We start from the raw sequence: 27,962 nt of genomic DNA, 5'->3' as shown, positions 1-27,962 counted from the left end.
CAAATTCTAGCAACACAAGAAGGAGAAGTAACATGTAAGAATTATGGAGTTTGTTGTCCCAAACAAAGAGAAATAACATGTAAGAATTACGAAGTGTGTTGTCCCAAAAAATACTTTAGAAGAACAGTGAAACTTAAATGCATCATATTTCTCTACTGTATAAAAGATAATTGCATTTACTTATTCATTAAGCAACAGGCGGAACAAGCAGTCGGTACAAAAAAGAAAAAGAAAAAAAGAAAAGAGAAAACTACAAATTTTTCAGTATCCTTCCGGTCCCAACTACTATACAGAGATATAACATTTTACCAGATTGAGAGAAGGACGAGAAGCTTTTTGGCAAGTCGAACCGAAAATTTCTTGATGTGACCTTCACTTGTCGGCGTTGATTCCAAAGATACGTACCTTGTGCATGTGGGGAAACTTTGCAATAACTAGTACAATCACTGCAAGAGTGTTGAGAAATAACATTGGATGTTGATAGTCAGTTGTGTGCGAGGCTATCAAGTACCTGTAAAATAAGAAGAAAAACATGAATGAAGTTTCCATTTTAATGATTTAGTTATTGATAAGATATAATTACCAAAGCATTCTTGCAATGTGTAATAGCTTGACAGCTGATTACATCGAGGAATGTAAGTACACACTTATTCACCGAAGCATTCAAAGAAAAAAGCATACTCGATTATGCATCTTTAAGCATGAACATAATAGAAGTACTGAGGGAAGGACAAATTTAAAGGCTTAGGCCAGTCTCATTCAGATTGAAACACTTCTATTTCCTGACATGAGTTTCGCATCTGTAACCTCCACATAGTAAGATCCTTTAGAAAGAATTTATCTAAAAGGTGCAAGGTTGTTATATGGTCACTGAGTTTGGGCGGTATGAACATCAAGACAGAAAATTGGAAGACCCCATGTCTTTCCGAAGTTTAGTTCGTATGGTCTTTAAAAGAAAGATGATACAGCAGTTAAAGGTATTAGACAAAGTACAAGGCCACACAAGGTAAATTCACCCCTTGATGTAGTGCAGCAACTTAAAACCTCACAAAGAAATAAGGCAATTAACTGATTAATTTAAATTAACCAGTGAACTAAAATTAATTAAATTATATAAGTAACCTAACTTATTCTCAATCCTGATGGTCTCTCTTGCTCCCATGCATATAAACATAACCTCTTCCGAAGTACTGGGTACAGTTTTTTTTATGTTCTAATGTTTCTCTGGCCACAATTTTAATGGTTTTTTAAGAGTATCAAGAGAGTCAAGGTTAGACTGGGAAAATAGAATTTTCAACAATTCCAAAAGAAATCTTCAGACTTCCTAGGCATTTACCTCTTAAACCTCAAACCTTATAAAGGAAGAATATGACTTTTTATCATCTAACAAACTCTTAGACAGTGAGAAAATCTTCTCAGAAAAGGTTTTGTAAGGACCCATCAATAGCATCATCAGATAAAGTCTTGTTTTGCTCCAAAACGATTGGAAATTTGAATTTCGAATCATCCTACTAATACTCCAAAGATTCCAGGAAAGAAACCAAAGGGTCTTCCATGATAAATCTTTTCAATGGTTTGATCGCTTTGAAGTTGTTCAAATAAATATCTCTACTTGGTGTTCTTCTAAACTTTTGTAAATTTCCCTATTCAAGGTATATGTTTAAATTGGAGTGTTTTTATATTCTCTAGCTAACCTCTTCTTTAGTGATGAATAGTCTTGTTATTGTTGGTTTTATGTGCTGCATATTTTTTATATTGTTTCCTTTGATTTTCACGTGATAGCTTTCTTCATTATATCAATGAAAAAGTTATGTTTCCTTCCAAGAGAAAAAAAATACTCACCAAGGATTCCATTTTAATTTTTTCCTTGATGAACCATATTTTCTTTGAGAAGTAATGACATAATACAAGGACATCAAAACAAAAGTAAAAAACCAAACCCCCAACATAAAATAAGAATAAAAGTATAATTACAAAAAAAAAAAAAAAATTGTGAAATCAACAAATATCATTGAGAAAAAAATGAAAGAATACAAGAGCATGCAAAGAAAATCAGCCCATCAAAACACCCCTACTAAAAGAAGGGGGACCAACAAAGAAAAATGTTACCAATGGAATAATTACAAAAATTCTTCGAAATCGAAATCCAAAGACACGTGAAAAATCTAGCCAAAGACCAAATCTCACTATGCTCCCTCTTCCTACATTATTTGAAACTAATGCCTAGAGAAAAACATAGAACCTAGCTAGAAGCCAAACATCATGAACCTGAAGCAACTTCAAGTATAAAATCTGAGAATAAAAGTTGCTCAGATGGAACCAGTATAAAATAATATTTATTCCTTTTTTGATATGAAACCAAAAAAAAAACAAATATAAAATAATAAGAAGCCATAAACATAAAAAATATAGAATACCCAGAAAGGCCTGTGTAAGATTTGAGAATCCTAACATATCATACATAGCAGGGGGAAATGTATAGCAGTGACGTTTCCTTATTTAATTAATGTCTGCAGAATCAACGCCCTCAAGAGCAAGAATTCAAGGGAAGAACTTAATCTTCATTGGAGTGCCTTCTCAAAATAGCTCAGCCCAAAGAATTGTTTCTGTTACGTGATGCAGCATTAGTAAAGTCTAGATGCCACACCAAACTACCCTCTTGTTGGTTATAAAAGAAACATCAAAATATTACTCATAAATCTCTCCATATGAAGGTAGTCTAGTTTATTGAAAATTGGACGTGTCTCCTTGGGAAGGAAAGAAAAGGATAGAACCAAAGTAAGTATGATTCCTTTAATTACTTTGTGACCTTTTTTAGCAGGCTTTCATAGATTTTTTGTAAAAAAAAAAAATACAAGGCTATACAAAAAGAAAGCCTACAAAAGATGGAGGCAGCCTAAAGAAACAACTTCCAACCAAGCAAAGTAAGTCCTAATGAGTAATTACAAAAAAACTTCACAGCCAAGATCCACAAGGAAACGGGAATCTAATGAAGTAGTGAGTTCATGGTCTCTAATTGAGTAGCTTTATTCCTTCCAAGAAAAGAAAATGACGAACTTTATCTAAAAAAGTGAATAACGACACATTTTTTTAAAAAAAATTAAAAGACAATGCAAAAGAATGGAGAGGGAGGAGACAAAGAGATGGAGAGGGAGGTAGGGGTGATATGAGGCTCATAATGGAAGGAGTTCATTTGTTCGTGTAGTTAGTGTTACTAAGTTATGGAGCCTGCAGTAGGAAGGGAGAGTTAATAAGTTGTGGGACCCACAATGGGGTTTAAGAACTCCTTGGGACCAAAGTAGCTCCGCTTTCACTATCCACTTAGATTGGAAAGTGTTTTTGTGACTTTTCGCCTCAAAGAGGGGACTTCTTGTGCCCTTGCCCTTTAGGTTGTCCCTCTTTAGGTCACTTAGTTTCCCTGCAAAGTGTTTTCTGTCTCCTTTTTTTTCAGTGAAGAAGAAGAAGAAGCTAACTCATTTTACTATTTACAACCAAGTTCCCTAACTAATTTTTGGTACGATGCACCTTTGCCCTTCAATTGACTCTTGAGCTTTTGAGAGTGCCAGTGCCTTAAATATGGTGGCAAATTGAACAGTCTTAAGTTAGGATACCTAGAGAGGGGAGAAAGTTCATAAGTGAAATAGGGCAACCACTCAAGCACTTTCCTTCTCGTCCCTCATTTTTTCCTTGACCATTTAATACATTTGTCACTCTCGGTTCTATCAATTTCTCCCTAAATTCATGTTCAATATTTCTTTCCGATAACACTTGTAAACTTCGACTATATGCTGTAACTAAGGCTTACTGAAATCCAACAAGTTAGATGTCTAGTTTCCAAGACTTGCTAGGTTGTAGGAAATCAAACTTGAGCATAATTAACCAGTTAAGACACATATACTCAATTAAAAGGTTAGATGTTCAACACAACCGAATTGTTAAAATACACAAGGAATCAAGATAGAGCGCACCCCACTTTGCTGGCCCGGTTTGATTTCAACTAAGGAGAAATTATCTACGCCAATACCTCCTCTAATGAAAATATGAAGAAATGCAAATTTCGAAGATTTCAAACACCAGCCATCATCTTATCAGTTATCACTGTCCTTGCAAAGTAACAGAAAAAATTACATGAAAAATAAGAATAGAAGGTAGCAGAATCCATAATTTCTAATGAAGTGAGATATGTCATAATCAGTTTGAGAGGACCAATTAGAAATTTATACGGAAAATCTCACATATTGACAAAAGAGATGGAGAGGGAGACCCTAAAATTCAACCAAGAATTTTGGCATTCAAAGCTTGTTAAGATCGTTGTCTACCTAAGTCATTGCTCACAAATTTGCCAACAAGAACATTTGCAAGCTTCAGAAATAATCCCTAGAATTACAAGTCTAGAGGTGTTGAGTTCGATTCAAAGGACAATTGAGTCAGTAGAATTTTCCAATCAATCATCAGAAGACCAATAAAGATGAATGCTGAAAAAAATCACCCAGCAATATAGAATAGAAAATAGAAAAACATTGAGGGTCAAAGATATGCAACATATAAGCAAGATAACCCATGGGCCACCCGAACTTAGGAGTTCAGTAAAATAAAACAGTAAAAACAACTCAAATAAAAGCAGTTTGAAATAAGATCTCAGAGTCAAATAATACATAGGTTGACTCATATAATAAACAACTTACAGCACCACGGGGACAACGGTCAAGAATTTTCTGTTGCGCGTAAGTTGCTTTCCATTATCAATCTGCTCCCACCACGTCAACCTGTTGTAGATCCCCTGGTCTTCAGCAAATGGTGTCCCTTTCTTCCAATGGAAGAAGTGGTAAGTGACCTGAAAGTAAAAGGCACACTCCTTTCCATCATTTATATAAAGACATAGAGCATATCAACTTCAAATAATGGAGCAAAGAACGCTCTAAATTATTCTAAGATGATCACTAGATCTCTTGAAAGGAGAGGCAACCAGGCATTGAAGTAGGCACGTCCAAGCCAATAGAAAACAGAGTTCACAGCCTCTTAATCCAGAAAGATCCACATTTACACATAAGAAACGTAAATGGCAATACATCAAACATAAAGCTGAAAAGCCTATGGTCTTTTTCAAAATCACTAAATAGCATTTCTCCCATTTGCTTCCTCAAACAATTTTAGTGTCACTAAACTAAACAATAGCCTATAACATAACAATCATGAAAAAAGGTTATGAAATCAAAGATATTATCTACCATAGCCCTCTACACAAGAATCCAAGAAGAATATCTGAAGCAGTAGAAATCGAAGATAAGAAAAGAAACTCTTTCGTATCAAAGTTACTTGCATGCAAGTTCAATAAGCATATAACTATCAAAACAAGCGTAAATGCAAAACCGAAATCACAAAGCCACAACAGTTGGCTGTATTTGTTTCGTTTAGACAAAATCAACCAAATGAAATCTCTCCCAGCATCCACAAAAAGATTAAATTGAAGGGGAGTATAGCAGCACAAAACAATACAGAAAGACCAAAACCAAGCTGCAGAAAAAGACCCAATAAATGAATATTGCACAAGTCAACAACAATCTCACACCCAATGATGAAATCACAGGAAAGCAATAAATAAATAAATAAATAACCCAGAACAAAAACGAGAGAAAAATGGATGCACATACAGCAAAATGAGATAGATTGACGACGGTCCAAGCCATGCCAGGAGAGCAGCCAAATACAGAGAGAACGAGAAGCCAAGCGAAGAAGAGAATGAGAATATAGGTCGTCCAAACACCGGGATACATAAACCATTCTGTGTTCCTATTCAGATCCGTCGGAGGTACAGCCTTGACATAGAGATTAGCCATCGACCCAGATTCTGATTTTGTTAGGAAACACACTAATTCCAATTCCAACCTCCGTATGGGATTTGACTAAGAAGAAAAAGAAAAGATGAAATTTTGGAAACAAGATTGAAGCGCTTGATCGCGTGCTCAGTAGTTCAAAAAATTACAAACGAAACCCAGATAGCTTTTTTCTCTTCTCTCTTTTCTCTTTTCCTTTTCCTTTTCTAGGGATGGTTTTTATTTTCTTCTTGGTGGGGTTGGGCCAATGCCAATGATCGAAAAACAGAGCTTAAAATTGGTAACAAAAGCTCTGATGAGATGATAATAATAATAATAATCAAAACCACTCTAAACCACACTTATCCACCGCCCCAACTCTCTTCATAAATTTTAGGTCTAATTATGAGGATTTATTCCTTACATTTTCCCTTTCTAAACTAAATTCTCAAATATCATTCTCTTTTTCTTTTCTTTTCTTTTTTACATTTTTCATCCGTATATTTCAATAATTCTCTTTTAAAAAATATAACAAACCTTTAAAATATTTAACTCAATACAACATTTTCTAAAAAAATATATATTTTTTATATATATTTGAACAAAAAAGAATTTATTTTATTTTGTTACCTAAATATTTTATTTCACTTTTTTTTATCAAAATTGATATAATAATAACTACTCAACAAAAATACTAAATGTAAATATGGATAAATGCTAATAAGCGATGAAACAAACAATAAACTAAAGGTTAAATTTAAGATCTTCTTAATTTGTTACGTTGATTGAAATTAAACAAACTCAAAAAGTACTAAATCAAAAGGATAATTTATTATGAAACAATCAACCTAATTAACCTTGCTGTCAATTTCAGGCCTTTCACCTACCCGTTTCATTTCGTTTTTCTATTAATTAAAAAAGATTAGACCCCTCTTAAATACTAATAATTAATGTTAAATGGTTGAAATAAAAATTCTAGATGGATCAACTAAACCAATTAAAATAGCTTTAGTGAATATATAAATAGAGAACAAGAGCAGACTTAGTTTTTAATGGAGGAAGAGTTTGATTGATCTTCAAACTAATCGAATTGATTGTTGCAATTTGTGGAGAGTTTACGTTTGAAATTAAAGAATTTAGATGTGCATTTGTTAGGGAGTTAGGAAGCAAATTGTGAATGAAAATATATTTTGTTGAAATATGCTTAGATTTAAATCGAGGGTGTGTGACCAATCAATTTCGTAGCATTTAAGTTTGGTATAATCAATTTTGCAAGGTAATTTTTTTGTTGGGGGGGAAAAAGTGCTTATAAATATATAAGCAAATTGCAAAGAATTCACATGATGGTAGAGAAAAAGAAGGGTTGAAAGGAAATTGATGGTTCAATTGAGGTTCAAACAGTTTAATTAAAAAGGCAAAGGCATCTTCAAGAAGCATCAAGTTGGGTATCCTTGAAAGTGAATAATAACATAAAAAGGTTCTCTTTTTATTATTATAATCCAGTAAAGCATATGTAGCCTTTTGGTTTCTCTTTAATTTGTTGATATCAAAATACTACATTTTAGAAAACACATGCAATGGATATTTCAAGATCAAGAAGCACTTTTTTAAATATCACGTTGAAATGATGTATATAATCAATCTAACCATAGGTTTGTGCATTAAACAACCTCTACTACTAATCTTATGAATTTCACCAACTATTCAATCGTTGAAAAGAAACCTATGCTAATATTTGAATGGCTAAATTCCAAATTTGATATCTACGGTTCGTATGGTTTGATACAACTCTCGTTGTAAGGACTATAAATGAAGATTTTATCATATCATAAAAACTATAAGCACTGAGTTTAGACTAAATTCTAGCTCTCTCCAAATTGTAATTTAACCTACTTGAATTGTCGGTAAAGCTTGGTATATTCAATCTTTGTTTATTTATTATTTCTTTGGATTCAAATGCAGCAAATCATGTGGAGCAGGTTACATGTGGTGCATCAATGATAAACTATGAAAACTGATATAAACGAAACAGAAGAGAAGCAAAGAATATTATATATATATATATATATATTGATATTTATATTCAGAATATAACAGTTGTCTCTTGAAAAAATTGGCTGTTCTGAGAGACTTTAATTCTCTAACCCATATTAGGATTGTCTAAAGATATGGTTTCCTTTCCTTCCTAGTTAGACAATTTGATTCAATACAGAGAATCTTCAGCCATTTACGTTCATCTCACCCCCCAGATTATCTTCATAGTTTTCAACAGATTAACGAGTCATAAACTCGACAGATGTGCACGGTTTCCTAGTCGATACCGAATTTTGAAGTCTCATTAGTCTAGCTTTTTATTTCTGATGGTAAGATAGAATCACATGAATCAAACATTTTGTTAAAATAACAAAAAACAAACCATCCAAGTCTAATGGAGACAGACGTATGTTGGTTATGAGTCTGTGCATCCATTAGATGGATTTTGACAGTGATGTAGCTGACCAACTACCAAATATTAATGATCAGGCTAGTCCACACACCATTTTCATACAGGATAAAATAAAAGTGTGCAACCACAAGAGATACCTATAACAAGGAAAGAAGATGAGCAGTTTGGAGTTGAGGATTGAACCGTAATGTTGCTATTTTGTATACCTGGCACGAATCGATTAATTTTTATGAAGCAGCTTCATCGACCAGAAAATGGAGTTGAAATCACCTGACCACAAGCATTTTAGAATCTTTCTTTTTCTTGGTGGCGGGTGCTTCTTCTTCTTCTTCATCGTCTTCATCGTCTTCGTCGTCTTCGTCGTCTTCATCGTCTTCATCGTCTTCATCTTCTTCTTTGCTGCTGAAAGACTCGAGATCAAGAGGCAAGTCCTCCACTGCCACCTTAATCACATCAGTTCGAACACCAATGTCTGTCGCATATCTACTCATGCTGTACATTCCAGCAGTCATCACTGCCATGCCTACAGGACTTGGCATTAGCAACTTTAGAGGAGAGGAAAGAATGGCAGCCAAGGGAGCACCTATGACAGAAGAAGCTTGACCACTTCCTCCAACCCCAAGCCTGTCCACTATCAGAAGACCTGTTTTGCAATATAGAGCAAAATCCTCACAGTTGTTTTCAAACACATTGTAGTTTCCAAATCCATTTTGAAGAAGATACATTGCTCGATGAATAACCATATCAAATGAATCGGATGTTGCAGTGGTGCAAGTGCCACCCCTTACCCTGGAAAGAAAAACTGATGGGGGGACTCCATAATCAAAGCAGTAAAGGGATCCATTTCTCAGAAAGCAGTCCAGACAAGAAAGAACTACCCCACTGTTTGGCTGTCTAAATCCACAGTCAGGGAAAATTGGACAGGATGATGGATTGCTTGAACTTGAATCGTAGAAATCGGGAGTGTCAGTGCTTGAATTCAAGTTTCTCTGAGGTCTAAAATGCACAACCTTGCTTCCCCCTACAAAAATGCCTGGATGGAGAACACGGTGGAAGAAGATAGAAAATGAAAACTTTATGGTAGTGCTTATTTTGGAATGTAGTGTCAGTTTAAGACTCCCTGTCTAGTAATGTTTAGTCAAATAGAATTGCAAGTAAAATTATAAATGGGGTAGCCCATAAGTCAAATAATTGGACTTCTCAAAACCATCAATAGGAAAAGAACATTTGAAACAGATTTGCTTCAACTGGAATTTCAAATTTATAATATCTGTGGCAACAAGTACAATGAATTTAAAAGATGCAATCATTTCGACAGGTGCATTGCAGTTCGGAAAATTTCATTCTAACAAGTTAAAATTTCAAATGAAAATTTCTATTCATATAAACCTTACATAATCTGGAGTCCAGACCACAACTCAGACTGAACTAAATAAAGTAGAGTTCTGCATTAGTTCAGAATAATAGTAAAATCAAGCAGAAGTATTTTTATCAGATTTTGAAGACTTCAAAACAGTTGAGAAGCTACTAGGTAACAACCATTTGCTAAAAGATAATAAACTTAACCTACATGAACATGGGCCAAATGATATAGTTGGCAAATATGAAATGAAAGACTAACTAATAAATAATCAACCACCAGAAAAGGAGACGAACCATGTAATTTAAGAAGAAAAGTCTAACCAAAGCATCCTTTCAAAATTTCTGTCAACATCTAATTAGAGTGATCCAAGAGAATTCTAGGTTGGTACGCTAAAAATGAAAATCATTCAGCACTAAAACAAAATTAAGATACTTAATAAGAATGAAGCAAGGCTTACAAAAAAAGCACACGGAACTGTTCAAATACGCTAATGTGCTTGTGGCACGTCAATTAATAAATATTGGGAGAAAACTCGAACTGGAATACAAGATTCCTGCTTCAGAGCAAAATCAATTATGATTATTAATTGAACAACAAAGACATCGCTCTCTTAAGAAAAAAAATCTTCAAGAAACTTTAGAGGTGGAATTTTATGGTCCTTATTCTAGTGCAATAAACTTAAACAATCGGCTTTTGATATAATGACTCGGAATGGAGAAAGTATTGACAAGCTGAAATTTGCAAGAACAGATAAAGCAATCAATATCTAGCCGAAAGAAAACATAATAAACAAATCTTGAAATTGGACCCGTATAAAGCATTCTGATGAAATGAAACACAAATTATAGGGAACTTCCAGAAACCAACAAAAAATGCACTTTAGAGTGAAACCAAACTCAGTCAATATACATCACATTCACATCAGCAACATAGTAGCTGGACAAAAATGCTGAACTATTAACAACACATAATTTCCCAGAAATCCATTATCAAGCGCAAGGGGAAACTCAAACCCAAGAGCAAAAGAATCCAAGAAACAGAAATGAACAGATACGTGAAATTCAGATCGTTTTGCTCACAAAAAAAAAAAAATCTCAAAATCCAAAAGGGAAGGAAGAAATATAAAGAGAAGTACCATGATGGGAGTAAGCGAAAACAGCTCTATAAGTGTAAATGTGGTCGCCTGGTTTGATTTCACTTCTCTCCACTCGATTACTGATCAAACCCATTTGTGTGCTTCGCTTGCTCCCTCTGTTTTCTGGGTCTACTTCTTCATCCAACCGCCACTTTCGTCAATTGGAACAAATCTAAACTACCCCACCACAGTCACTGACTAACTGAAACGACGACCGACTGAAATTATGGCTTTTTCTTTTAGAAAAGAAGGAAAAAGGGAAAACAAAGCGAAAGAAGCCAAATGGGTGGGTTGTGGTGTGGCGATCAATGGTTGGGTGGAGCGAGAATCAGTTCAACAAACCCATCCACTCAAATTTCTCTTTTGGGTCTCTCTTTTTCTTCAGGATTTGCTTTAAAAATGTATCATCATAATCCCAAAGAAACGATGATAGAACTTTTACGATGACCCATATATCTCTATATATATTTCTTCTCTTTCTTAGACCCCATTTCTCTCAACAAATCAATACGTACAGGACCTCATCCAACCCAACAAGATGAAAAGCACAATTTTCTTTTAAAGAAAAAAGGATGATAGAACGAAAAGACTTATTGTTGGGGTTTCAAAATTGGTTGTTGAAATGGAAAGTAAAAAAGGGAATCTTATGTTCTTTGGATTCCTTGCTACTCTTTCAAGTTATGCCTTCGCTGCTTTCCTCATTTTGTTATTCATATTCTTTTCCAATTCTTCTCCCTCTTTTTTTTTTTTCTTTGAATGGTTTCTTTATCTTATTAATATTTTTTAACAAAATTTATTTCAATTTCAAAATTCTAAATTTTAAATTAATGTTAAAAAAAAAATTGGTTGTTGTTAGTATAATTTTTATCTTTTTTCAATTTGTTTTCTTTAATTTAGATAATACTTTATTTATCAAGTTACATTTTTTTTTTAACAAAATCATTTACTTTTTTTTTCTAGGAAACGTTTAGCTTTTCTGATTTTGATGCAATTCCTCGAATAATTAATTCAATTTATGTTTTACATAATTTAATATATGGTGAATTAATATTTATAATTACAATGGAGAGCACGACTTTAATTCTAAAATGATGTTATTTTGATAATATATCTTCATAAACGTTACATATATTCCAAACACATCCTAATTCTAAAATTAGTGTTTTGAACATTTTCAAATATAGAAAAATATTGAATTCTTTTTTACAAAATATAGCAAAATCTATAAATTTTTCCCTAAAATATCTTAGTCTTTTTGGTATATTTTAAAAATAATTTCAATCTTTTTCTATCTATAAGAATTCCTTTTTTTAATTGAAATAAATTTTGTTGAAAAATATAAATAATATACTAAAAAGGCAGAGAATGAGTAAAATATGTTTGGAAATAAAAGAAAAAACCTAAAAGGAAAGAATGGATTACAAAAAAAGAGAACTTTATTACTCTCGTCTCCTCTACTAAAAACAAACCTTTTTTTAAAATCTAATTTGTTTCAAAACTATTCTGTTTTTCCAATTAAAAGTCACCCATCTGATTTTCTAATTCAATTAGTTGACTTAAGAATTCGCATTTCCTCTCCTCACGCTATGAATATTATGCATATGTTGGAAGTTATCGAACAATTTCTCTGGCCAATTGTCTTAAAAATACTCAAATTCTTTTTGAAATTGTAATATCAGCCTTGATTCCCACTATTCCAATTACTAATTTTTGTCTCCAAAACTTTAATCCATAGGTAGAAAAGCATGCAATTTACCCCCTTCACTGCCTTTCTGTACATTATCTTTGATTACATCTGCTGGACCCAAGAGTTCTTCGAAACTTCTTTTTGATGGGGAGCAAGACCTCAACTTCCACCTTAATCACATCAGGTCGGACACCAATCTCGGAAGAATACCGACCCAGATGGTACATTCCCGTCCCTGCAGCCACAGCCACAGCCACAGCCCCAAGACCTGGCATTAAAAACTTGGAAACCGCAGCAAAGGAGGATGAAGCAACAGCTGCACCAACAGAGGAAACTTGACCACTCGTTCCAGCTTCAATATTTATCAGAAGACTTGTTTTGCAAAATCCTCACAGTTGTTTAGACACATATCATACTTTCCAAATCCATTTAGAAGAAGATACATTGCTCGGTGCAGAACCATATTAGATGAGTCAGATTTTGCAATGGTGCAAGTGCCAGCTCTCACCCTAGAAAAAAAATAAAGTGAGGAAACTCCATAACCATAACGGTAAACGGTGACATTTTTAAAATGGATTCTAAAATTAGCATTAGAATCAAAATCTTCGGTCCCTCTAAAGTATGAGCATTTTACTTATTGGCCCAAGATTATGATACTAAAAAATGGAGAAGCTATTAACAAGCAAAAAATTTGCAAAAATTGAGATACCTAGGGAAGGAATGAAACCATGGCCATAAGAAAGCTTCAATATTTATCAGAAGACTTGTTTTGCAAAATCCTCACAGTTGTTTAGACACATATCATACTTTCCAAATCCATTTAGAAGAAGATACATTGCTCGGTGCAGAACCATATTAGATGAGTCAGATTTTGCAATGGTGCAAGTGCCAGCTCTCACCCTAGAAAAAAAATAAAGTGAGGAAACTCCATAACCATAACGGTAAACGGTGACATTTTTAAAATGGATTCTAAAATTAGCATTAGAATCAAAATCTTCGGTCCCTCTAAAGTATGAGCATTTTACTTATTGGCCCAAGATTATGATACTAAAAAATGGAGAAGCTATTAACAAGCAAAAAATTTGCAAAAATTGAGATACCTAGGGAAGGAATGAAACCATGGCCATAAGAAAGCTAATATTGGATTGGGATCCATCAAGCATTGTGATGAAAAAAAACTTATATGGAAGACTTTCCATTACAAATAGAAAAATATAACGATACAGAAACCTTAGCAAATAAATCGACACTTCACACTAGAAAATATTATTCTAACAGAAACGCTAAAACAAGTGGATTACAGGGCTTGGAAATTATGTTCCACATGAAGAATATCGAATTTCGAAAGGGGGAGAAAAGTACCGTGATGGGAGTAAGCATAGGCAGCTCTGTAGCTGTAAATGTGGGCACCTGGCTTGATCTTGCATTTGTCCACTCGATTACTCCAGATACCCATCTGCACCCTCCGCCTATCTGGCTCTACTTCTTCCAATGGCCACTTACTGTCAGTAATGCAACTCACTAGCACCCAACAGTCACCGTACCAAACACCCGACTGCATTATATTTATGATCATTTTATACACAAATAAACCAAGCATAATAAACGAAAGGGTGTGGTCTGGTTGGCTGGTCGGTCCCAAACCAAGTTCCAACGCCGCATTTTCCCCCTCATAAAAGCACCAACCTTTCATATTCCCCCCTTTTCCCACCAATGACCTCTCTCTGCTCTCTCTCTCTCTCATAAAAAACTCTTCTAGTCCTATGTTTCCATCTCTCTTCCAACTTCATATTCTCCCTTTCACGTCCCCTCTTTTTTCCCTCTCTCACAAAAAAACATCCTTCCACATTCCCCCTTCTACCCTTAGGTATTCTCTTTTTATCACGTAGAGCCCAGCGAAGCTTCCTGGAGATTAAACTCGGAAGCGAATCCCGGACAGCGTAACCACCTAGTTAGCCCCAAGTGTAACAGCTTTATATCAATTTTTGCAATAAAGAAAAAAAATTAGCACCAACGAAGAAAGAAAAGAACTTCTACCAAGAATTTTTCATTGGGGGCTTAAATCCAATAACACACATCAAGCAGCAATTTGTTGTTCTCTGTATTTCCCAAACATGATCAACATGGGAGCAGTTGAATATGAATAAGAATAATAAACTGGCAATTTTGTAAAATGCAACCTTATGATGTCTCTACATAACTAGCTCTATAAAGATATGTTCCAATCGTAGACTTTTACTTCGAAATTTTTATCATTTTCGAGCTTGTTTCTCAATTCCATGGCTAAGACTGAACTTTTAGCTAGTAATAAAGCAAAGCCCCCGCCACCAGCACCCACTAGTTTGTAGCCACAACAGTAGGGATCCGCAAATGCAAAGAGCTTATCGACAAACTCATTGCTGCAGAAAGGATCTAGTTCCTGATGCAATCGCCAAGTTTCCACCATTATCTCCCCCAACTCATCGACATCACAGTTCATGAGTGCTTCTCTCCCGATCTTTGCTAGGGTGGCTAAACGTTTTATGCTGGATATGAGAAGGTTATCGCGTCTCAGATATCGTGTCACCACCTTGTGAAGAACTTGATGTGCAAGTCGAACCTGTATGTGAGCTAAAGAATATAAACCCAGAAGAAAATATTTACAAAATAAGATATTAGATTATAGAATGGTTGAGGCACATATCCTCGACCAGGGTTCTATGATGATATTGCAGAGTTTTTCATAAATGTAACCATTTGAAAGATTAAGACACCCAAGTTTTATGTTAGCAGTGTTGCAAAGAAGATGTTGGCATAATATAAACAAAAGTGACCCAACAGAGTAAACCATAGCATCAGCATAAACTGAAAAGTGAAGAAGTCAAGTTTACAATCCCTTCTTAACAAAAAAACAAGAGAAGTAAAAATCATAAGAATGAAAAAACAATTTTTAATTTCCAAGAAGTAAGATTGTTATCAATTTAAGAGAAATCTATGTATTACACATTTGAACATTCATTTTTATTAAAAGAAGTATATAGTTTCAAACACAATACCAAAGATCAATTCAGGAGAAGAGAGAAAGTTTTGGGATACTAACCTGACCAGTAAATACTACAAGCAATCGGTTCTGCAACTCTGAGACCAATTGAGGTGATGGTAACAAGGGGATAACTTGAAGACGTAGTGGGATTCCAGGGAAACTTGTGGTAAACTTGATGCCAGGGTATAAACCTCCAATTTGGTCCTGCCAGCCACCACCAGTCCCCATAAGCTGCTCCAGTACTAATACAAGTCTTGCAACATTTTCATTGCTTTCATCTCCATCAGTTATCTGAAGAAGACCTTTTACCACAGCGGCAGCTAAGATGCTGGAAGTTCCCAGACCACTACCACGAGGCACATTCGCCCAAGTTTTGATTTGCAAACCAACAACAGTTAGAATATGATCGTGAATAATGCCAGTCACGAGCAACGCAGATTTGACAAGCCGAAATGGATCATCACTATCAAATGGAGTGGTAATCGAGTTAAGGTCTTCAATATGTAACTCGTTACCAGCATCATCACTGAACAAAACTCCAGAAGTTTTCGTTGTTTCTATACAGGTCCCAACAGGAAGAGAACCTTCCAAATTAATTGCCATGTTCAACACGCAACCAGGACGCTCTAAGCTCCATGGAGGAGTGTCACTCCAACCACCAACAAAATCCACACGTACAGGTAAATTAACAGTTACCCTTTTATGGTGAATTAATTGGTCTATTCCATTGTCAGAATGATTATTACTGTGTCCCAGTTTATCTTTGTCAGGCTGGTCCAAGAGATCTAAATATTTATGCAAGGCAACATAGTATAAAATTTAGATGGTTATGCATTTGGAAAAACTATATATGTTATGCAAGGCTAGTGTAAAATTTAGATCAATAACTATTTTGACAAGATACAAGATTGAGAAACGGGAAAATACTTATAGCAGGAAAAAAACAGGGGAAGAGAGAGACTTCGTTCATTTCATGTCATCACATCTTATTTGCTGCATTATCAGTGTATTTATTTCCATTATTCTCTATTAATGCATGTCCTTTCAAACATTGATGAACACCATATTTACCTTTAAAGTCATATCTTACTGCCGAAGCAGTTTCATCAGCAACAGCAGCCCAAACTTCTCGTTCCAACTCAAATGCTGCTGTCTCCTCACTGCATGCTCTTAGAAGATCAACGTGCACCTGGTACACTCGGCTCTTTGGAACAACTTTAATGCTCTGGTCGTGAAGTTTGGGGCACATGTCTAGAAAATCCTTGCAAGTTTCTAATCCCAAAACTTCTTTCTGCTTTATTTCTTCACATAGTTGGGATAAATTACGTCCAAGCATGCCAAAGTTGATACAAGCTTTAGCAATTCCAGCAGCCAGTTCTGCTTGGTGATTCCTTGATCCGGTACACATTTTAAGAAAATTGATAGACTTGTGCAATTCCTCCAAGCTAACTCGATGAGAACTTTTCCACGATGGAAGCAAATGCTCCGTTTTTGCATCACTCAATCCAATCAGCCACATAGCATAAGTAAGCATCTCAGAATAGGAAAGAACCGGGAATATTCTTGCATTCCACAAGCACTTCTCCTGAGTTCGAGCTGTAGGCCACAGATCACTTTCTTCAATACTCAAATCTTGCAAAACCTTCTTCCAAGGCTTCCCACAAAATGTCCCACCGTTAGAGACTGAAATTTTTGGGTTATCATGAAGTCCACAATATACTATGACTCTTTCAGTATAACCAACTAATGGAACTTCCCAAAGACAATGGCGATCTGGAAGCATGAACCTAAACGCACCTCCTGGTAACTGGTTGTTAGTTTCTGAGATGTTAACACTAACAACTATACATTGGGAACCAATCTGTACTCCAACAGAAATGGAGGAATCATAAATAAGGGAGTCTTCTCCAACAGATACTCCAGGCCCAATTCTACTGGAAAGGATAACAACAGATGCTGCAATGTCAGATGAAGTCGTAGCCGGGATAGAACATAAGTGTCTTCGTCCAATAAGTTCCGACTCATCCCCACTTAGGTGATCCAAAACTTCACTCGAGGTACCAAAATGTAAGAACAATAAATCATCTGCAAATTAATAACAGTACAAGAATACCTTTAACTAAAAGCAAAGGGAAAAAGAGTATATAATAAACTTCAGTTGCAAAAATGTTCTTGACATACAAGCGCAATAGCTAAACATCTTCTGCCTTCCCAACCTACGAATCACTTCTTCACCAAAAGGACGTGGCTGCAACCACTCGTGTTTGGCAGGTACCCAAGCTGCTACCAGATCTTCATATAAGCTAATCTACATATACATAGAAAACGTTTATTTAATACATGAAGCATACCATTCTTAAAGTACTAAGAAATATTCAGATTTACACTGCAGACAATAGTAATGGTTGTGTTATCGGAGGCCACTTTTTCCAATTCATTATCGGTGTCAGCATTTTCTATAACTATATACATAACATATTCACTAATGAAGAGAAAAGCCACAAAGATTTTTTAAGTAAAAGTAATAAATAATTATACATAAGATTTGAGGAGTCGACAAAAAGATGTTACCATGTTAAAACAACAGCCATATATCATCATATCATGAAATAAATAATATCCAGTGAAGAATGCAATCCAATAGCTGAATTTCCGTCACAGAGTAAATTAAATGGTTAAAATGTTGGTTCATTTTGAATAATAACCGGACTTTAATTTCATCAACCACGATGACAAATATTTAAGCTGAAGTTCCCAACCTTGTGCTTTTCTGTTAAGAAAGGCAAAATAAAAATAAATGAATAAAAGGATTGACTGTTAATTTTTCCTAGGATGACAAACTAACAGTCACTCTCTTTTCCTCTCGCTTCCCCTCTTCACCCCCTCCTCTTCTCCCACCTCTTTTCTCTAAAGGAGAAGCCATTAAACTCAAAGGAAAAGAAGAGACGGGGGATCTTGTACTGGCAACAAAGAGGTCTAATCAATGTGTTAATAAAGTTCGAGTCTACATAGCCATTATGTCAACTGCGCAAGAATAAACTTAGAGTAAGCGGATGAATGGGATATTTAACGAAATAAATTTTCAGAGTTCAAATATGTGAACTCTAAGGATGACCTACAACCACATCAATAGCTCAGGCTGTTCAGGGACGGAAAAAAAGAATAGAAAAGTAGTTTTTCATCAACTCCTCAGTCCAAATATACTATAGTAATAAAACTAGATCCATATACGATATAATCCTAAATTGAGACATGGGAGTGTAATCTTATTACTTCTACAATTTGATTAATCATGCAAAGTTCAAATTTAAAAACAAAATATCAGTAGCTTGCCTCCTTCCCACACTTTAGAAGATCTGAAATCATAGGTTGGCATGAACATGCAAGCAAAACTAGCTCGGCCCATCCTTTACCTCTAACTGCTATTATTCCAGTGTCAAGTAGCGTTCTACCATCACTTAGAACTGCATCATTCTTGGTGAGTTCCTCAACACTAGGTTTCTGCAAGAGATTATCAACCAGACTTAGAGTGTAACCTCTGCCAGCTGTCTCATTTTTAGATGCCACAATAACACCGTGGTTGGAAGCAATATCAAGGGTGATAGGAACAGTTATTATGCAAGAGTCTTCCTCTGGAAGAATCAAAGCGGATGCATCAAAGCAAGGTAAAACATCACCAGTCATTGTAAGTATTCCTCCTGCAGTGACTTCAACCAATCAGCCCCATTGAACAAGAATTGGAAGGAAGAAACATAACTTGGTAAAAAAAATTACTATTTTACATATCCTCTTTTAAGTACCCTGAGCATGATACCCGCCAAAAGCCCCTTAGTATATTCTCCCATTTCATTATAGCCATAAAAAAATCCTCAAAATATGAAGCCATAAAACCTTAATTTTCTTTTTCAAAACGATAGCTCAAAGTAACTATTTTTTCGCCTATGAGTGAGACTGGCTTGCATACACCTTGGCTAATTTCATAAGACAATCTATCTGACCCTACAACATTTGAATGTCAAGGAAACTCATACATACTAAAATACTAGGTAAATGATCAATATGAATTGAACTCACTTCCTATAAGCTCCTTATTATACCCAACTCGTGACTCTTAAGGACCACTGGGCAATCTGGGCAATCTGGGCTAATCTATGATTTGATGGTCATAGAGTTCCGAATTAGCAACTTGAACCATTTTTCTTCTCCCTTCTCTATGGAAAGTCAAATGCATATTGAAAAAATTCAACAAGTATTCAAACTTAAAAGGAAAAAGAACGCAAAAGGAAAAGATGACCAGTAATTCTCCTAGTACCCATGGCATCACAAATATTCTCATGGCACGAATGTCTATAAAGTGTTAGTAGCAGATCAAACGATCATGAAATAAAAACAGGAAGAAAGAGAAAAGAAGAAAACCTTCATTTTTAAACGCCTGTCTGGCACATGAAGCAATGGCGAGAATGTGATCAAAAAGCAAAGGAACCGGCCCATCAGGGTCATCTGCTGCTAGATACGGTAGTGGCAAGAACACCTTCCCCATGGGATTTGCCCATGGAACTCTTTTAGAGTCGCCACCAGCATGAAGCAATAGGATATGTTTTTTAGATGTGAAGCTAGCAAGCTGTGAGAGAGAAACTCCATTGTTATTGTTTGACAAGTTAGGCAGCAGCAGATCAGACTCACCACATCCATTGCCTATAGAATCCACCTATAACATGATCGATAATACGATGTACCCAAAAACAAAATGATGTCAGATAAACCTAGAATAGCAGAATTCTTAAATCCATTAAACTTGAACTAAAATAAAACCAATATAGAAAACAGCACTCTCATACATCCTTCAATGGCAAGCTAAAAACAGGACTAACATTGGAGTTGGAACTTCTAGTAATTTTAATTCACGCAATCCAACATCGCGTTGCTGATGAAGGGGAAGTAAGAATTAGAAAAGAACCACAACCAGAGCAATGCCGAGGCTCAAAAACGAGGTTTCGAACGAGCTGAAATGAAACTTACCTCAGTACTATGAACCAGGCCGAGGTTATGATAATGCTTAGCAAGGGCGTAAATGGCATTGAGAGTAGCGGCTCCAGAGCCAATCCGCTGGCCATCAGGATCGGGCACAGCGAGAGTAATAGTCGAGTGAGCAATTCGACCAATACGCTTCGCCCGATTGAGCTGCCACTCGTAAAGCTGAGCTTGCTCAGGGCTAGCAGCGGTGAGAACAATTGCGTCCCAAGTAGGAACTCTGGAGGGATGGCGCACAGAGAGACGTAAATGGTACCATGATTTTCTTAGGATAGAGTGAAGATCGGCCTTCTTCTGTCTGGTTCTCGACACCCTGGATTCCATCATCGACTTCCTGAGAATTTGGGAAGAAACCTCAAGAGCTTTAAAGGAGTGTTGAAATGGATGAGTGTGGAATTGAAGGGAATTGAGAAGAAGAAGACAACGACAACGGCGATCTGAGTGAGGGTGGCCAGTGAACCATCGGGACCGGGACCCTCTCGTTAGAAATGGGTACCGTCGGCGGATCTAAAGTTTTAACATTTTTGCTAATTTTCGTCTATATTTGGAAATGTTACTCTCTCTTTTTTTCCCTTTTGGTTGTCTCCAATTCCTTCTCATATTTTGCCCGCCCTTTCTTCAAAATCACTCTTACTATTTACTACTAAAAACATCACTAAACTAATCATTTAGTTGAAAGATATTAAAACAATTAAGGACTGATTATTGTTTTAACAATACGTTCTTGTTTTAAAAATTTTGTGAGATTTTGAAATTTTACATTTTAATTTATAATTTTATTTTTTTAGTTTGGAGGATTCAAAATTTGTGGAATCAACTTTTTCTTTTTAACTTCAACAGTTTGTGGATATTTAAATCAATGCTATTGTTTTTTTCCTTATTAAAAACCATTTTTCAATTTAAAAGTATGTCCTAGACTTTAAAAAAAATGTTAGTAAGTAAAGGTTGTGCATTAATTTAGACTAAGGGACAAGGGATGCAAGGGGAACTTGCCCACCCCAACCTCGAATGAGACCGAAGTAAAGGCAAACGAGTTTTCTTTCACAAATGCTACTTTATTAACAATAGATAACAACACGAAATTGGTATGTTCGACTTAATTTTAAAACACAAACAACAAAACATCAAAACTGTTATCACCATTCTATCAAATTTTCATTAAAAGAAGAAAAATATGACGTGACAATAATCCATATCAGCATACCCTAATTCTAATTAATCCTCTAAACTTTGGAAAATGTACAAAATAAGGAATAATTTTAATGAGATGAAGGTATTTTCCAAAAATGGTAACATTCAAATTCATATTCAAACAATATTCTTTTTGAGTTTCCTTCCAACCAAACAAGTGTTTGTTCTTCCCTTCAATTTCGCTGAAATCTCTGAAAACCAGAATCGAGACCAATCTTCCCTTCTGATTCGTTTTCCATCTCTCTTTTATTCACAATACAAATTCCATTTTACATTTCCCTTTTCTTCTTTCGGCACTTTCTTTAGTTTTCTGCCTGAGTTTTTTGTTTTTTTTTTTTTGGGGGGGGAGACTTTATTCATTTGATCAAAATGGTGTTCGAGAATTGTGTGGTGCTTTAGGATTCAAGGGAATTTTTTATATGGTATGGAAACAGGGCCTGCCAGTTCTAAGGATTCATCGCCATTGCCCTTTGATATGGAATGCCGATTTCGCTTGCGATCGGCATTCGATTCTTTTTGCATTGCCTCTGAAGCCTTTTCAGAGCATCGTCGTTGTCGAATTCCAATCTGGGTTCACCGACGACGATTGCTCTAATTTCTTCGACTAACCAAATTTGACTTCTGCAAATTTTGTCGTTTTTTTTCCCTTTCTTGTCTTTTTTTTTTCTCTCTCTTTTCTTTTCTTTCAATCCTTCTCTTCCTGGTAGCGACATGTTTTTTGTAGCAAAAATGAGTGCCTAGCTGATCCGATTAGTGCGTTATTTGGAAGTATGGAGTCTCCTGATAATGCTGCTGAAAAAGATCCTACCGGTCGATACGTTCGGGTATAATACTGAATGCTGGGATTTATTTTAATTGCTCTGCTTCATTCTATATTGAAATTTTAGATAACTGAGTTTTTTTATTCATGGGTAACAATTATTTTTTCTGTATTTTTCAATTTTGAACAACTTTGATGCACGTGGCTATGTTCTTGAGATCTGTTTTATTGATTCATTATTCCACATCCGGCTATATTAAGTTATCTCAAGATTCAATCGTCTCTAGGTCATCCCTGTTAGAATATTTGTTTCCCCAATTAAAAGAAAACAATACAATATATGCCTTGGAATGCAAGTTTTCACTTCAGGACAAAAGAAACACAACCCAGACTTGTATTTTCTTTTGAATAGTTTAGTTTGTGTTTTAGACCATTTACTTCCATTGACAGTGAGGATAAGTTGTGTGGTGTCTCTTTCTGGAAAGTTTATTCAACGAGGTCGGGAAAATGTGGCATTGGTAGATTAAAAAATGTGCTTGCTCCTAATAACCACTAGACACAAGTTCAAAGTACATTTAACAACTTTCTTCAATACATCCAATGGTGCAAAATTGTCAGCTACGTTGTGGCAGCCTCTTCAAATAATTTCTCCTGCTTCTGGTTTGCACTTTTGTTTCCTTCAGTTATTTATTTAAATTTGTGTATTCATCTCTTTTCCCTCGTCTGTGGACAACAGTACGATGAAATCCTGGGAAGGGGCGCTTTCAAGACAGTGTATGGTTCTTAGACTTGATAACTCTGTTCTCTTACTGCTTTTTAGATGTCTTGTGAAATGTATTTGCTTTAGTAGAGAAAACTGTATGAAGGATTCTTTTGGTGGTTTCTAAGAATTTCTATTTTCTTTTCCCCCTGTATTTAGTTACAAGGCATTCGACGAAGTGGATGGAATTGAAGTTGCCTGGAATCAAGTTAGGATTGATGGTTTCTTGCAATCACCTGAGGATTTGGAAAAGTTGTACTCTGAAGTACATCTACTTAAATCATTAAAACATGAGAATATTATCAAGTTCTATAATTCTTGGGTGGATGATAAGAAGAAAACAGTCAACATGATCACTGAGCTCTTCACATCTGGGAGTTTGAGGCAGTATGTATTCAGTCTTTTTGTTTATATAGTGCTGACTTAATTTTCTGGTTAGTTAAATGCTTGCCTTTTGGCTATCAGATATCGTAAAAAGCATAAACATGTTGATATGAAGGCCATAAAGAATTGGGCGCGACAGATTCTCCGAGGGTTGGTTTATCTTCACAGTCATGATCCTCCCATTATTCATAGAGATTTGAAAGGCGATAACATTTTTATTAATGGAAATCATGGAGAAGTTAAAATTGGAGATCTTGGATTAGCAATTGTTATGCAGCAGCCTACCGCTCGTAGTGTAATTGGTACTTCAACAAATTAATGTGTATCACCTCTCGTCTTAATTTAAATAGAAACACAAAATAGGGGAAAAAGTACTGAAATTCTTTTTTCTTTATTCAAGGAACTCCTGAGTTCATGGCTCCTGAGCTTTATGAAGAGGAGTACAATGAGCTTGTTGATGTATATTCTTTTGGGATGTGCATGCTGGAGATGGTGACCTTTGAGTATCCATATAGTGAATGTAAAAATCCAGCTCAGATCTTTAGGAAAGTTACATCTGTAAGCAAAACAATCATCACTTCATCGTCATGCTACACGTTAACTGTCTTTTGTGACCATAGGTCCATAATATCAATGCTGACCTTCTTCTTAATCAGGGTATTAAACCTGCTTCCCTTGCTAAGGTGAGTGATCCACGGACCATGGAATTCATCAATAAATGTTTGGTTCCAGTGCACGAGAGGTTGTCTGCAAAAGAGCTTCTTAAAGACTCGTTCCTTCAAGTTGAGAACCCAAAGGAATCGGCACGCAATCCCCTACAGCTATCTAATCAGGTTTCTAAATCAATAAATTTGCCCAAGAGTGGACCTATTTCCATGGACATTGACATTGACCAAAAAATACATTCTTTAAGCACTTATGCTGAAAGCAATAGCGGGAGTCCACGCTTTCCAGTCGTGGAATTCCAGACAATGAATAAGAACAATGAGTTCAGGTTACGTGGAAATAAGAATGACGATAACTCTGTGGCATTAACTCTGCGTATTGCAGACTCAAATGGTAAGCTTAACTTTTAGACTCACCTTTTCCCTTTCTCTACCTGATTGGCTTTTTTTCCTTCCTCATTATCAACGTCAATTACATTTTTAACTTGCTAAAGTTCTCGTCTATGTACTTTGTTGAGAACTCTTTTTGTAGACTTGTTATCTGCATGTTCTTGTGCAATTGTTAGTTTTTTTCAATGAAAGTTGGTTTCTTACCCCCCAAAAAACAATACTTAAACTTGCAGGTCGAGTGAGGAATATACATTTTACGTTTTATCTCGATTCTGATACTGCATTGTCAGTTGCTGCTGAAATGGCTGAACAGTTGGAGTTGATAAATCATGATGTGGATTTCATAGCTGAATTTATTGATTTTTTGATAACAAAGCTTATACCTGAATGGAAGCCCTTGTCTGTTTATTCCTCAAATGGAGAATTGAGTCTTTTCAGCGCCCCCCCTTTCCTTAAAAGTGCTAAATCATCTATAGGATCTGCTTGGGGTTCAATCTTAACTGGGAGTCATGATGGATTGGTCGCACAAGACATTTCTTCTGGGTTGGGGTGTGGTACTCAAAAGGATTGTCTGCAATCTGAAGAAGATGGCTGGACTACTGATATTTCCGCTGGTCACATTTTTGATACTTGCCCTTCTTCACCTAGTTTGGCTAATTTTGAGGACTTGAATTCACATGCTTCATTTGCGTTGGAGTTACTGGTCGACGATTGCTCTACCAAAAGTGCTAAGGTGTTTGATTGTTCCAATATCGATGGAAGTTCAAAAGGCTCGAGCTGGTCGATTGCAGAACTAGAGCACCACGGTTCATCATATGTTGTTGAAGACAAATTTCAAAGAAATGTTGGTGATGTTGGAATCTTCACTCCCATGGATTATTTTGCGAAGAACTCGGTGGTGTCAATGCCTGCTCCAAGTGAAGCATCTAATGTGATGAGCTTGACAAGCAGTTGCTCTTCGTTATCGTTAACAGACAAGGATCTCGATGCTGAACTGAAGATGGAAATCGATGCTATCGAGACACATTATCGGCAACTGTTTGATGAGCTTTCTCGAATGAGAGAGGAGGCACTAGAGGCCACCAGAAGGAGATGGATTGCAAAGAAGAAACTGATTCATTGAGTGCACATACAAGATTACCTACAATTTTTTTTTTCTGATTTTGTGTTGGGTTTTTTCTTTTCGTTTTGTGAACTCCCTCTCTTGATGAAGCATCAGAGAAGGGACATCATGATACTGTAAAAGTTTGAATCTCTTTGCTGGGCACGTCTCGTTTTCTTAGAAGTCGCTGTCCTAAAAGTAGATTCTTTTTGTACTTCTGGAGTTGAACTCTGTGCAACACATCCATAAAAAAAAATGAACTGGTATTCACTCATTTCTCCTTTCTCAACTTCTAACTCTTCATTCAATCCAACAGAAAGAATTTTGACTACGGAACAACCTTTCACTGTGTTAGGACCATTGTTAGATCCAGTTAGTTTAAGTTTTCAGATCAATCGAGGGTTCATGAGCATGTAGTCTTCAAAAGTTAACCTTATCAAGTCTCTATATATTTCAATCTCATAAGTTAGAGAGAGGATTAATTAATATTGATATTATATATATCTCCACCATCAACTATTAAATTTTGAAAGACAATAGATGCTTTATGAACTGTTGTAACAACGATTGAAGGTAACTCTTGAAAACAAGTTCCTACAACTATAAAAAAAGTAAATGAACTCTTTAGGTCAACTATTCATCTCAAACTTTTGATGGGTAGAAAACATGTAAAAGACAATCTTAACTTACATTAAAACTGACTAACATCCTTAAAATGAAAATCAAATTTTAATTGATACAAAACCATTTAGGAACTTCCAAAGTTTTCCAATTATATAGGACCTATAATTTGATGGATAAATACAGAAAATAACAGGGGCCTAAGGCATTTATGCACTCGTATAGCTTAATGATTAGTTTAGCCACAAAATTACATTATCTTGGATGTACAAAACTAGATGAACTCTTTGGGAAAAATAAATAAATAAAAACAAAAAAAAGGTACTACTTGTGAACTTTTTATCCACACATATCTTGCGGAAGTTGAAATGTCCCTTTCAAAATGTTTAGTTCGGATTTAGAAGTAAGCAGAAAAGTTATTATAAAAAATAATATAAACGAAAATTTAAACCTCTTTGATTTGATTTGATTTGAACAGTATTTTAAAAGAACCAAGTTTTCATTAAAATCGTATTAAGAAAACGGTATTTATTTTATGAAATAGGGAAATATTTGTAGTTAAGAAAATCCCTGAATGATCGGCACCAATTGGCAAAAGTTGAACCTTTTAAAAGGAACAACTTTACATAGCATTCTGAGTGTTGATTTTCTGTTTAGAGAGAAAGAAAGAAAGAAAGAAAGAAGGAAGGTTGAGGAAACCATGAATCCATCGGTGGAGGATTTGATCAGAGAAAGGGTTTACAGTTGCCATAATTGCAGGAATCAAATATCAAGACACGATGACATAATTTCAAAAGGGTTTCAGGTGAGTGGCAAAGAAATTTAGTATTTTGTTCTTAGATTTTAACGGAATGAATGAATTAGGTGATGAGGTTGATGTTGATGGTGGGTTTGTGTTTGTGTTTGATTTTGAATGTCGTTGTTGTTGTAGTCGGTGAAAGGAAGAGCGTTCTTGTTCTATGAAGCAAAGAATGTTAGAGAGGGAGCTGAAGAAAACAAGATGTTAATAACTGGAAACTACAAAGTACGTGATTTGTATTGTAATGAGTGTGGACAACTATTGGGTTGGAAATACATCAAGGCTTATAATGTTACACAGAAGTACAAAGAAGGCAAGGTGGTTTTGGAGAAGTTCAAGATCACCCCTGCTTCTTCCTAAAATTGCTTTCTTTTACTTTCTTTCTTCCCTTTCTTGTTTGTACAAACATTTTCTCATTATGCTATTCAATCTATTTCCAATACTATGCAATTCACCCTTTTGCAAGCAATATCTATAGTTAAAAGGTAAACTTAACTTTCAGTCCAGCTTGTTTAGCAATTGGGGAAACATAATATAAGAAACTTATATGCATGCAATGAACACAAAATGTAACACTCAAAGAAGTTTGGCCATTCAGAGAGACTGAAAGAAGAAGCAGGTGACCATTCAGATTGATGGAGAGGCAAATTAAGATGGGACCTATTGCACTGTTTTGCTTACATCTACATTAAAATCTCTACTGCCACCTTATCCTTCAAACACCTTCAATTTATGAAGGTTGAGCCATAAGAGATAGATTATAATTTCTTCAAACCCGTCTATCAATGATACA

At 35.5% G+C, this 27,962-nt stretch overlaps 6 protein-coding genes across 11 annotated transcripts; 2 read left to right on the top strand and 4 right to left on the bottom strand.

The window, feature by feature from the left end:
- Window positions 1-122: 122 nt before the first annotated feature.
- LOC101207630 (ORM1-like protein 3) lies at window positions 123-6,178 on the bottom strand. The gene is made up of 3 exons (XM_004133756.3): window positions 5,652-6,178; window positions 4,686-4,834; window positions 123-511 (listed from the first exon to the last, which is right to left on the bottom strand). Exons 1-3 carry the CDS (start codon window positions 5,835-5,837, stop codon window positions 373-375), a joined length of 474 nt encoding a protein of 157 aa, XP_004133804.1. The 5' UTR covers window positions 5,838-6,178; the 3' UTR covers window positions 123-372.
- A 1,958-nt stretch (window positions 6,179-8,136) lies between these two features.
- Window positions 8,137-11,417, bottom strand: LOC101207141 (FACT complex subunit POB3). The gene is made up of 2 exons (XM_004133754.3): window positions 10,758-11,417; window positions 8,137-9,292 (listed from the first exon to the last, which is right to left on the bottom strand). The coding sequence occupies exons 1-2, from the start codon at window positions 10,849-10,851 to the stop codon at window positions 8,526-8,528; spliced, it is 861 nt and encodes a 286-aa protein (XP_004133802.2). The 5' UTR covers window positions 10,852-11,417; the 3' UTR covers window positions 8,137-8,525.
- Window positions 11,418-12,368: 951 nt separating this feature from the next.
- Window positions 12,369-21,075, bottom strand: LOC101204338 (bifunctional fucokinase/fucose pyrophosphorylase). Of its 5 annotated transcripts, none has more exons than XM_011652365.2 (10): window positions 20,486-21,075; window positions 19,883-20,174; window positions 18,800-19,173; window positions 17,648-17,774; window positions 16,538-17,551; window positions 15,524-16,251; window positions 14,482-15,043; window positions 13,807-14,392; window positions 13,154-13,344; window positions 12,369-12,953 (listed from the first exon to the last, which is right to left on the bottom strand). In XM_011652365.2, exons 1-7 carry the CDS (start codon window positions 20,822-20,824, stop codon window positions 14,651-14,653), a joined length of 3,267 nt encoding a protein of 1,088 aa, XP_011650667.1. In that variant the 5' UTR covers window positions 20,825-21,075; the 3' UTR covers window positions 12,369-12,953; window positions 13,154-13,344; window positions 13,807-14,392; window positions 14,482-14,650. The 5 variants fall into 5 exon arrangements, with proteins under 5 accessions (XP_011650667.1, XP_031738388.1, XP_031738389.1 ...); XM_031882528.1 differs by adding an exon at window positions 20,305-20,390 and having other exon boundaries at window positions 12,393-12,953; window positions 13,807-15,043; window positions 20,486-20,625; XM_031882529.1 differs by adding an exon at window positions 20,338-20,390 and having other exon boundaries at window positions 12,393-12,953; window positions 13,807-15,043; window positions 20,486-20,625.
- LOC105435078 lies at window positions 12,537-14,005 on the bottom strand. Its single transcript, XM_031883050.1, has 4 exons — window positions 13,746-14,005; window positions 13,252-13,344; window positions 12,861-12,953; window positions 12,537-12,816 (listed from the first exon to the last, which is right to left on the bottom strand). Exons 1-4 carry the CDS (start codon window positions 14,003-14,005, stop codon window positions 12,537-12,539), a joined length of 726 nt encoding a protein of 241 aa, XP_031738910.1.
- A 708-nt stretch (window positions 21,076-21,783) lies between the features above and the next one.
- Window positions 21,784-26,023, top strand: LOC101204101 (probable serine/threonine-protein kinase WNK7). 2 transcript variants are annotated; one of them, XM_004134247.3, is made up of 7 exons: window positions 21,784-22,512; window positions 23,185-23,222; window positions 23,368-23,595; window positions 23,674-23,894; window positions 23,993-24,150; window positions 24,249-24,651; window positions 24,881-26,023. In XM_004134247.3, the coding sequence occupies exons 1-7, from the start codon at window positions 22,459-22,461 to the stop codon at window positions 25,768-25,770; spliced, it is 1,992 nt and encodes a 663-aa protein (XP_004134295.1). In that variant the 5' UTR covers window positions 21,784-22,458; the 3' UTR covers window positions 25,771-26,023. The 2 variants fall into 2 exon arrangements, with proteins under 2 accessions (XP_004134295.1, XP_011650666.1); XM_011652364.2 differs by lacking the exon at window positions 23,185-23,222.
- An 826-nt stretch (window positions 26,024-26,849) lies between these two features.
- LOC101206904 (protein yippee-like At4g27745) lies at window positions 26,850-27,638 on the top strand. The gene is made up of 2 exons (XM_004133753.3): window positions 26,850-27,175; window positions 27,302-27,638. The coding sequence occupies exons 1-2, from the start codon at window positions 26,945-26,947 to the stop codon at window positions 27,527-27,529; spliced, it is 459 nt and encodes a 152-aa protein (XP_004133801.2). The 5' UTR covers window positions 26,850-26,944; the 3' UTR covers window positions 27,530-27,638.
- Window positions 27,639-27,962: the final 324 nt, after the last annotated feature.

The sequence above is a fragment of the Cucumis sativus genome, chromosome 3 (assembly GCF_000004075.3).
Source record: "Cucumis sativus cultivar 9930 chromosome 3, Cucumber_9930_V3, whole genome shotgun sequence".
Classification (NCBI taxonomy): Eukaryota; Viridiplantae; Streptophyta; class Magnoliopsida; order Cucurbitales; family Cucurbitaceae; genus Cucumis; species Cucumis sativus.
This window is presented reverse-complemented; position numbering and strand designations above follow the sequence as displayed.

Coding starts and splice junctions, on each gene's coding strand:
- LOC101206904 (XM_004133753.3), top strand. CDS start 26,945: ATGATCGGCACCAATTGGCAAAAGTTGAACCTTTTAAAAGGAACAACT. Junction 27,176..27,301: donor TAATTTCAAAAGGGTTTCAG/GTGAGTGGCAAA, acceptor TTGTTGTTGTAG/TCGGTGAAAGGAAGAGCGTT.
- LOC101207141 (XM_004133754.3), bottom strand. CDS start 10,851: ATGGGTTTGATCAGTAATCGAGTGGAGAGAAGTGAAATCAAACCAGGC. Junction 9,293..10,757: donor TTTCGCTTACTCCCATCATG/GTACTTCTCTTT, acceptor TTCTCCATCCAG/GCATTTTTGTAGGGGGAAGC.
- LOC101207630 (XM_004133756.3), bottom strand. CDS start 5,837: ATGGCTAATCTCTATGTCAAGGCTGTACCTCCGACGGATCTGAATAGG. Junction 4,835..5,651: donor TCAATCTATCTCATTTTGCT/GTATGTGCATCC, acceptor TTTTACTTTCAG/GTCACTTACCACTTCTTCCA. Junction 512..4,685: donor ACCGTTGTCCCCGTGGTGCT/GTAAGTTGTTTA, acceptor CTTATTTTACAG/GTACTTGATAGCCTCGCACA.
- LOC105435078 (XM_031883050.1), bottom strand. CDS start 14,005: ATGCAGTCGGGTGTTTGGTACGGTGACTGTTGGGTGCTAGTGAGTTGC. Junction 13,345..13,745: donor GAACATAATTTCCAAGCCCT/GTAATCCACTTG, acceptor TTTTTTTTCTAG/GGTGAGAGCTGGCACTTGCA. Junction 12,817..12,860: donor CTTCTAAATGGATTTGGAAA/GTATGATATGTG, acceptor TTGCAAAACAAG/TCTTCTGATAAATATTGAAG.
- LOC101204101 (XM_004134247.3), top strand. CDS start 22,459: ATGGAGTCTCCTGATAATGCTGCTGAAAAAGATCCTACCGGTCGATAC. Junction 23,223..23,367: donor AGGGGCGCTTTCAAGACAGT/GTATGGTTCTTA, acceptor CCCTGTATTTAG/TTACAAGGCATTCGACGAAG. Junction 24,151..24,248: donor TCTTTAGGAAAGTTACATCT/GTAAGCAAAACA, acceptor CTTCTTAATCAG/GGTATTAAACCTGCTTCCCT.
- LOC101204338 (XM_011652365.2), bottom strand. CDS start 20,824: ATGATGGAATCCAGGGTGTCGAGAACCAGACAGAAGAAGGCCGATCTT. Junction 19,174..19,882: donor ACAGGCGTTTAAAAATGAAG/GTTTTCTTCTTT, acceptor GATTGGTTGAAG/TCACTGCAGGAGGAATACTT. Junction 16,252..16,537: donor AGTAAGATATGACTTTAAAG/GTAAATATGGTG, acceptor ATAAATATTTAG/ATCTCTTGGACCAGCCTGAC.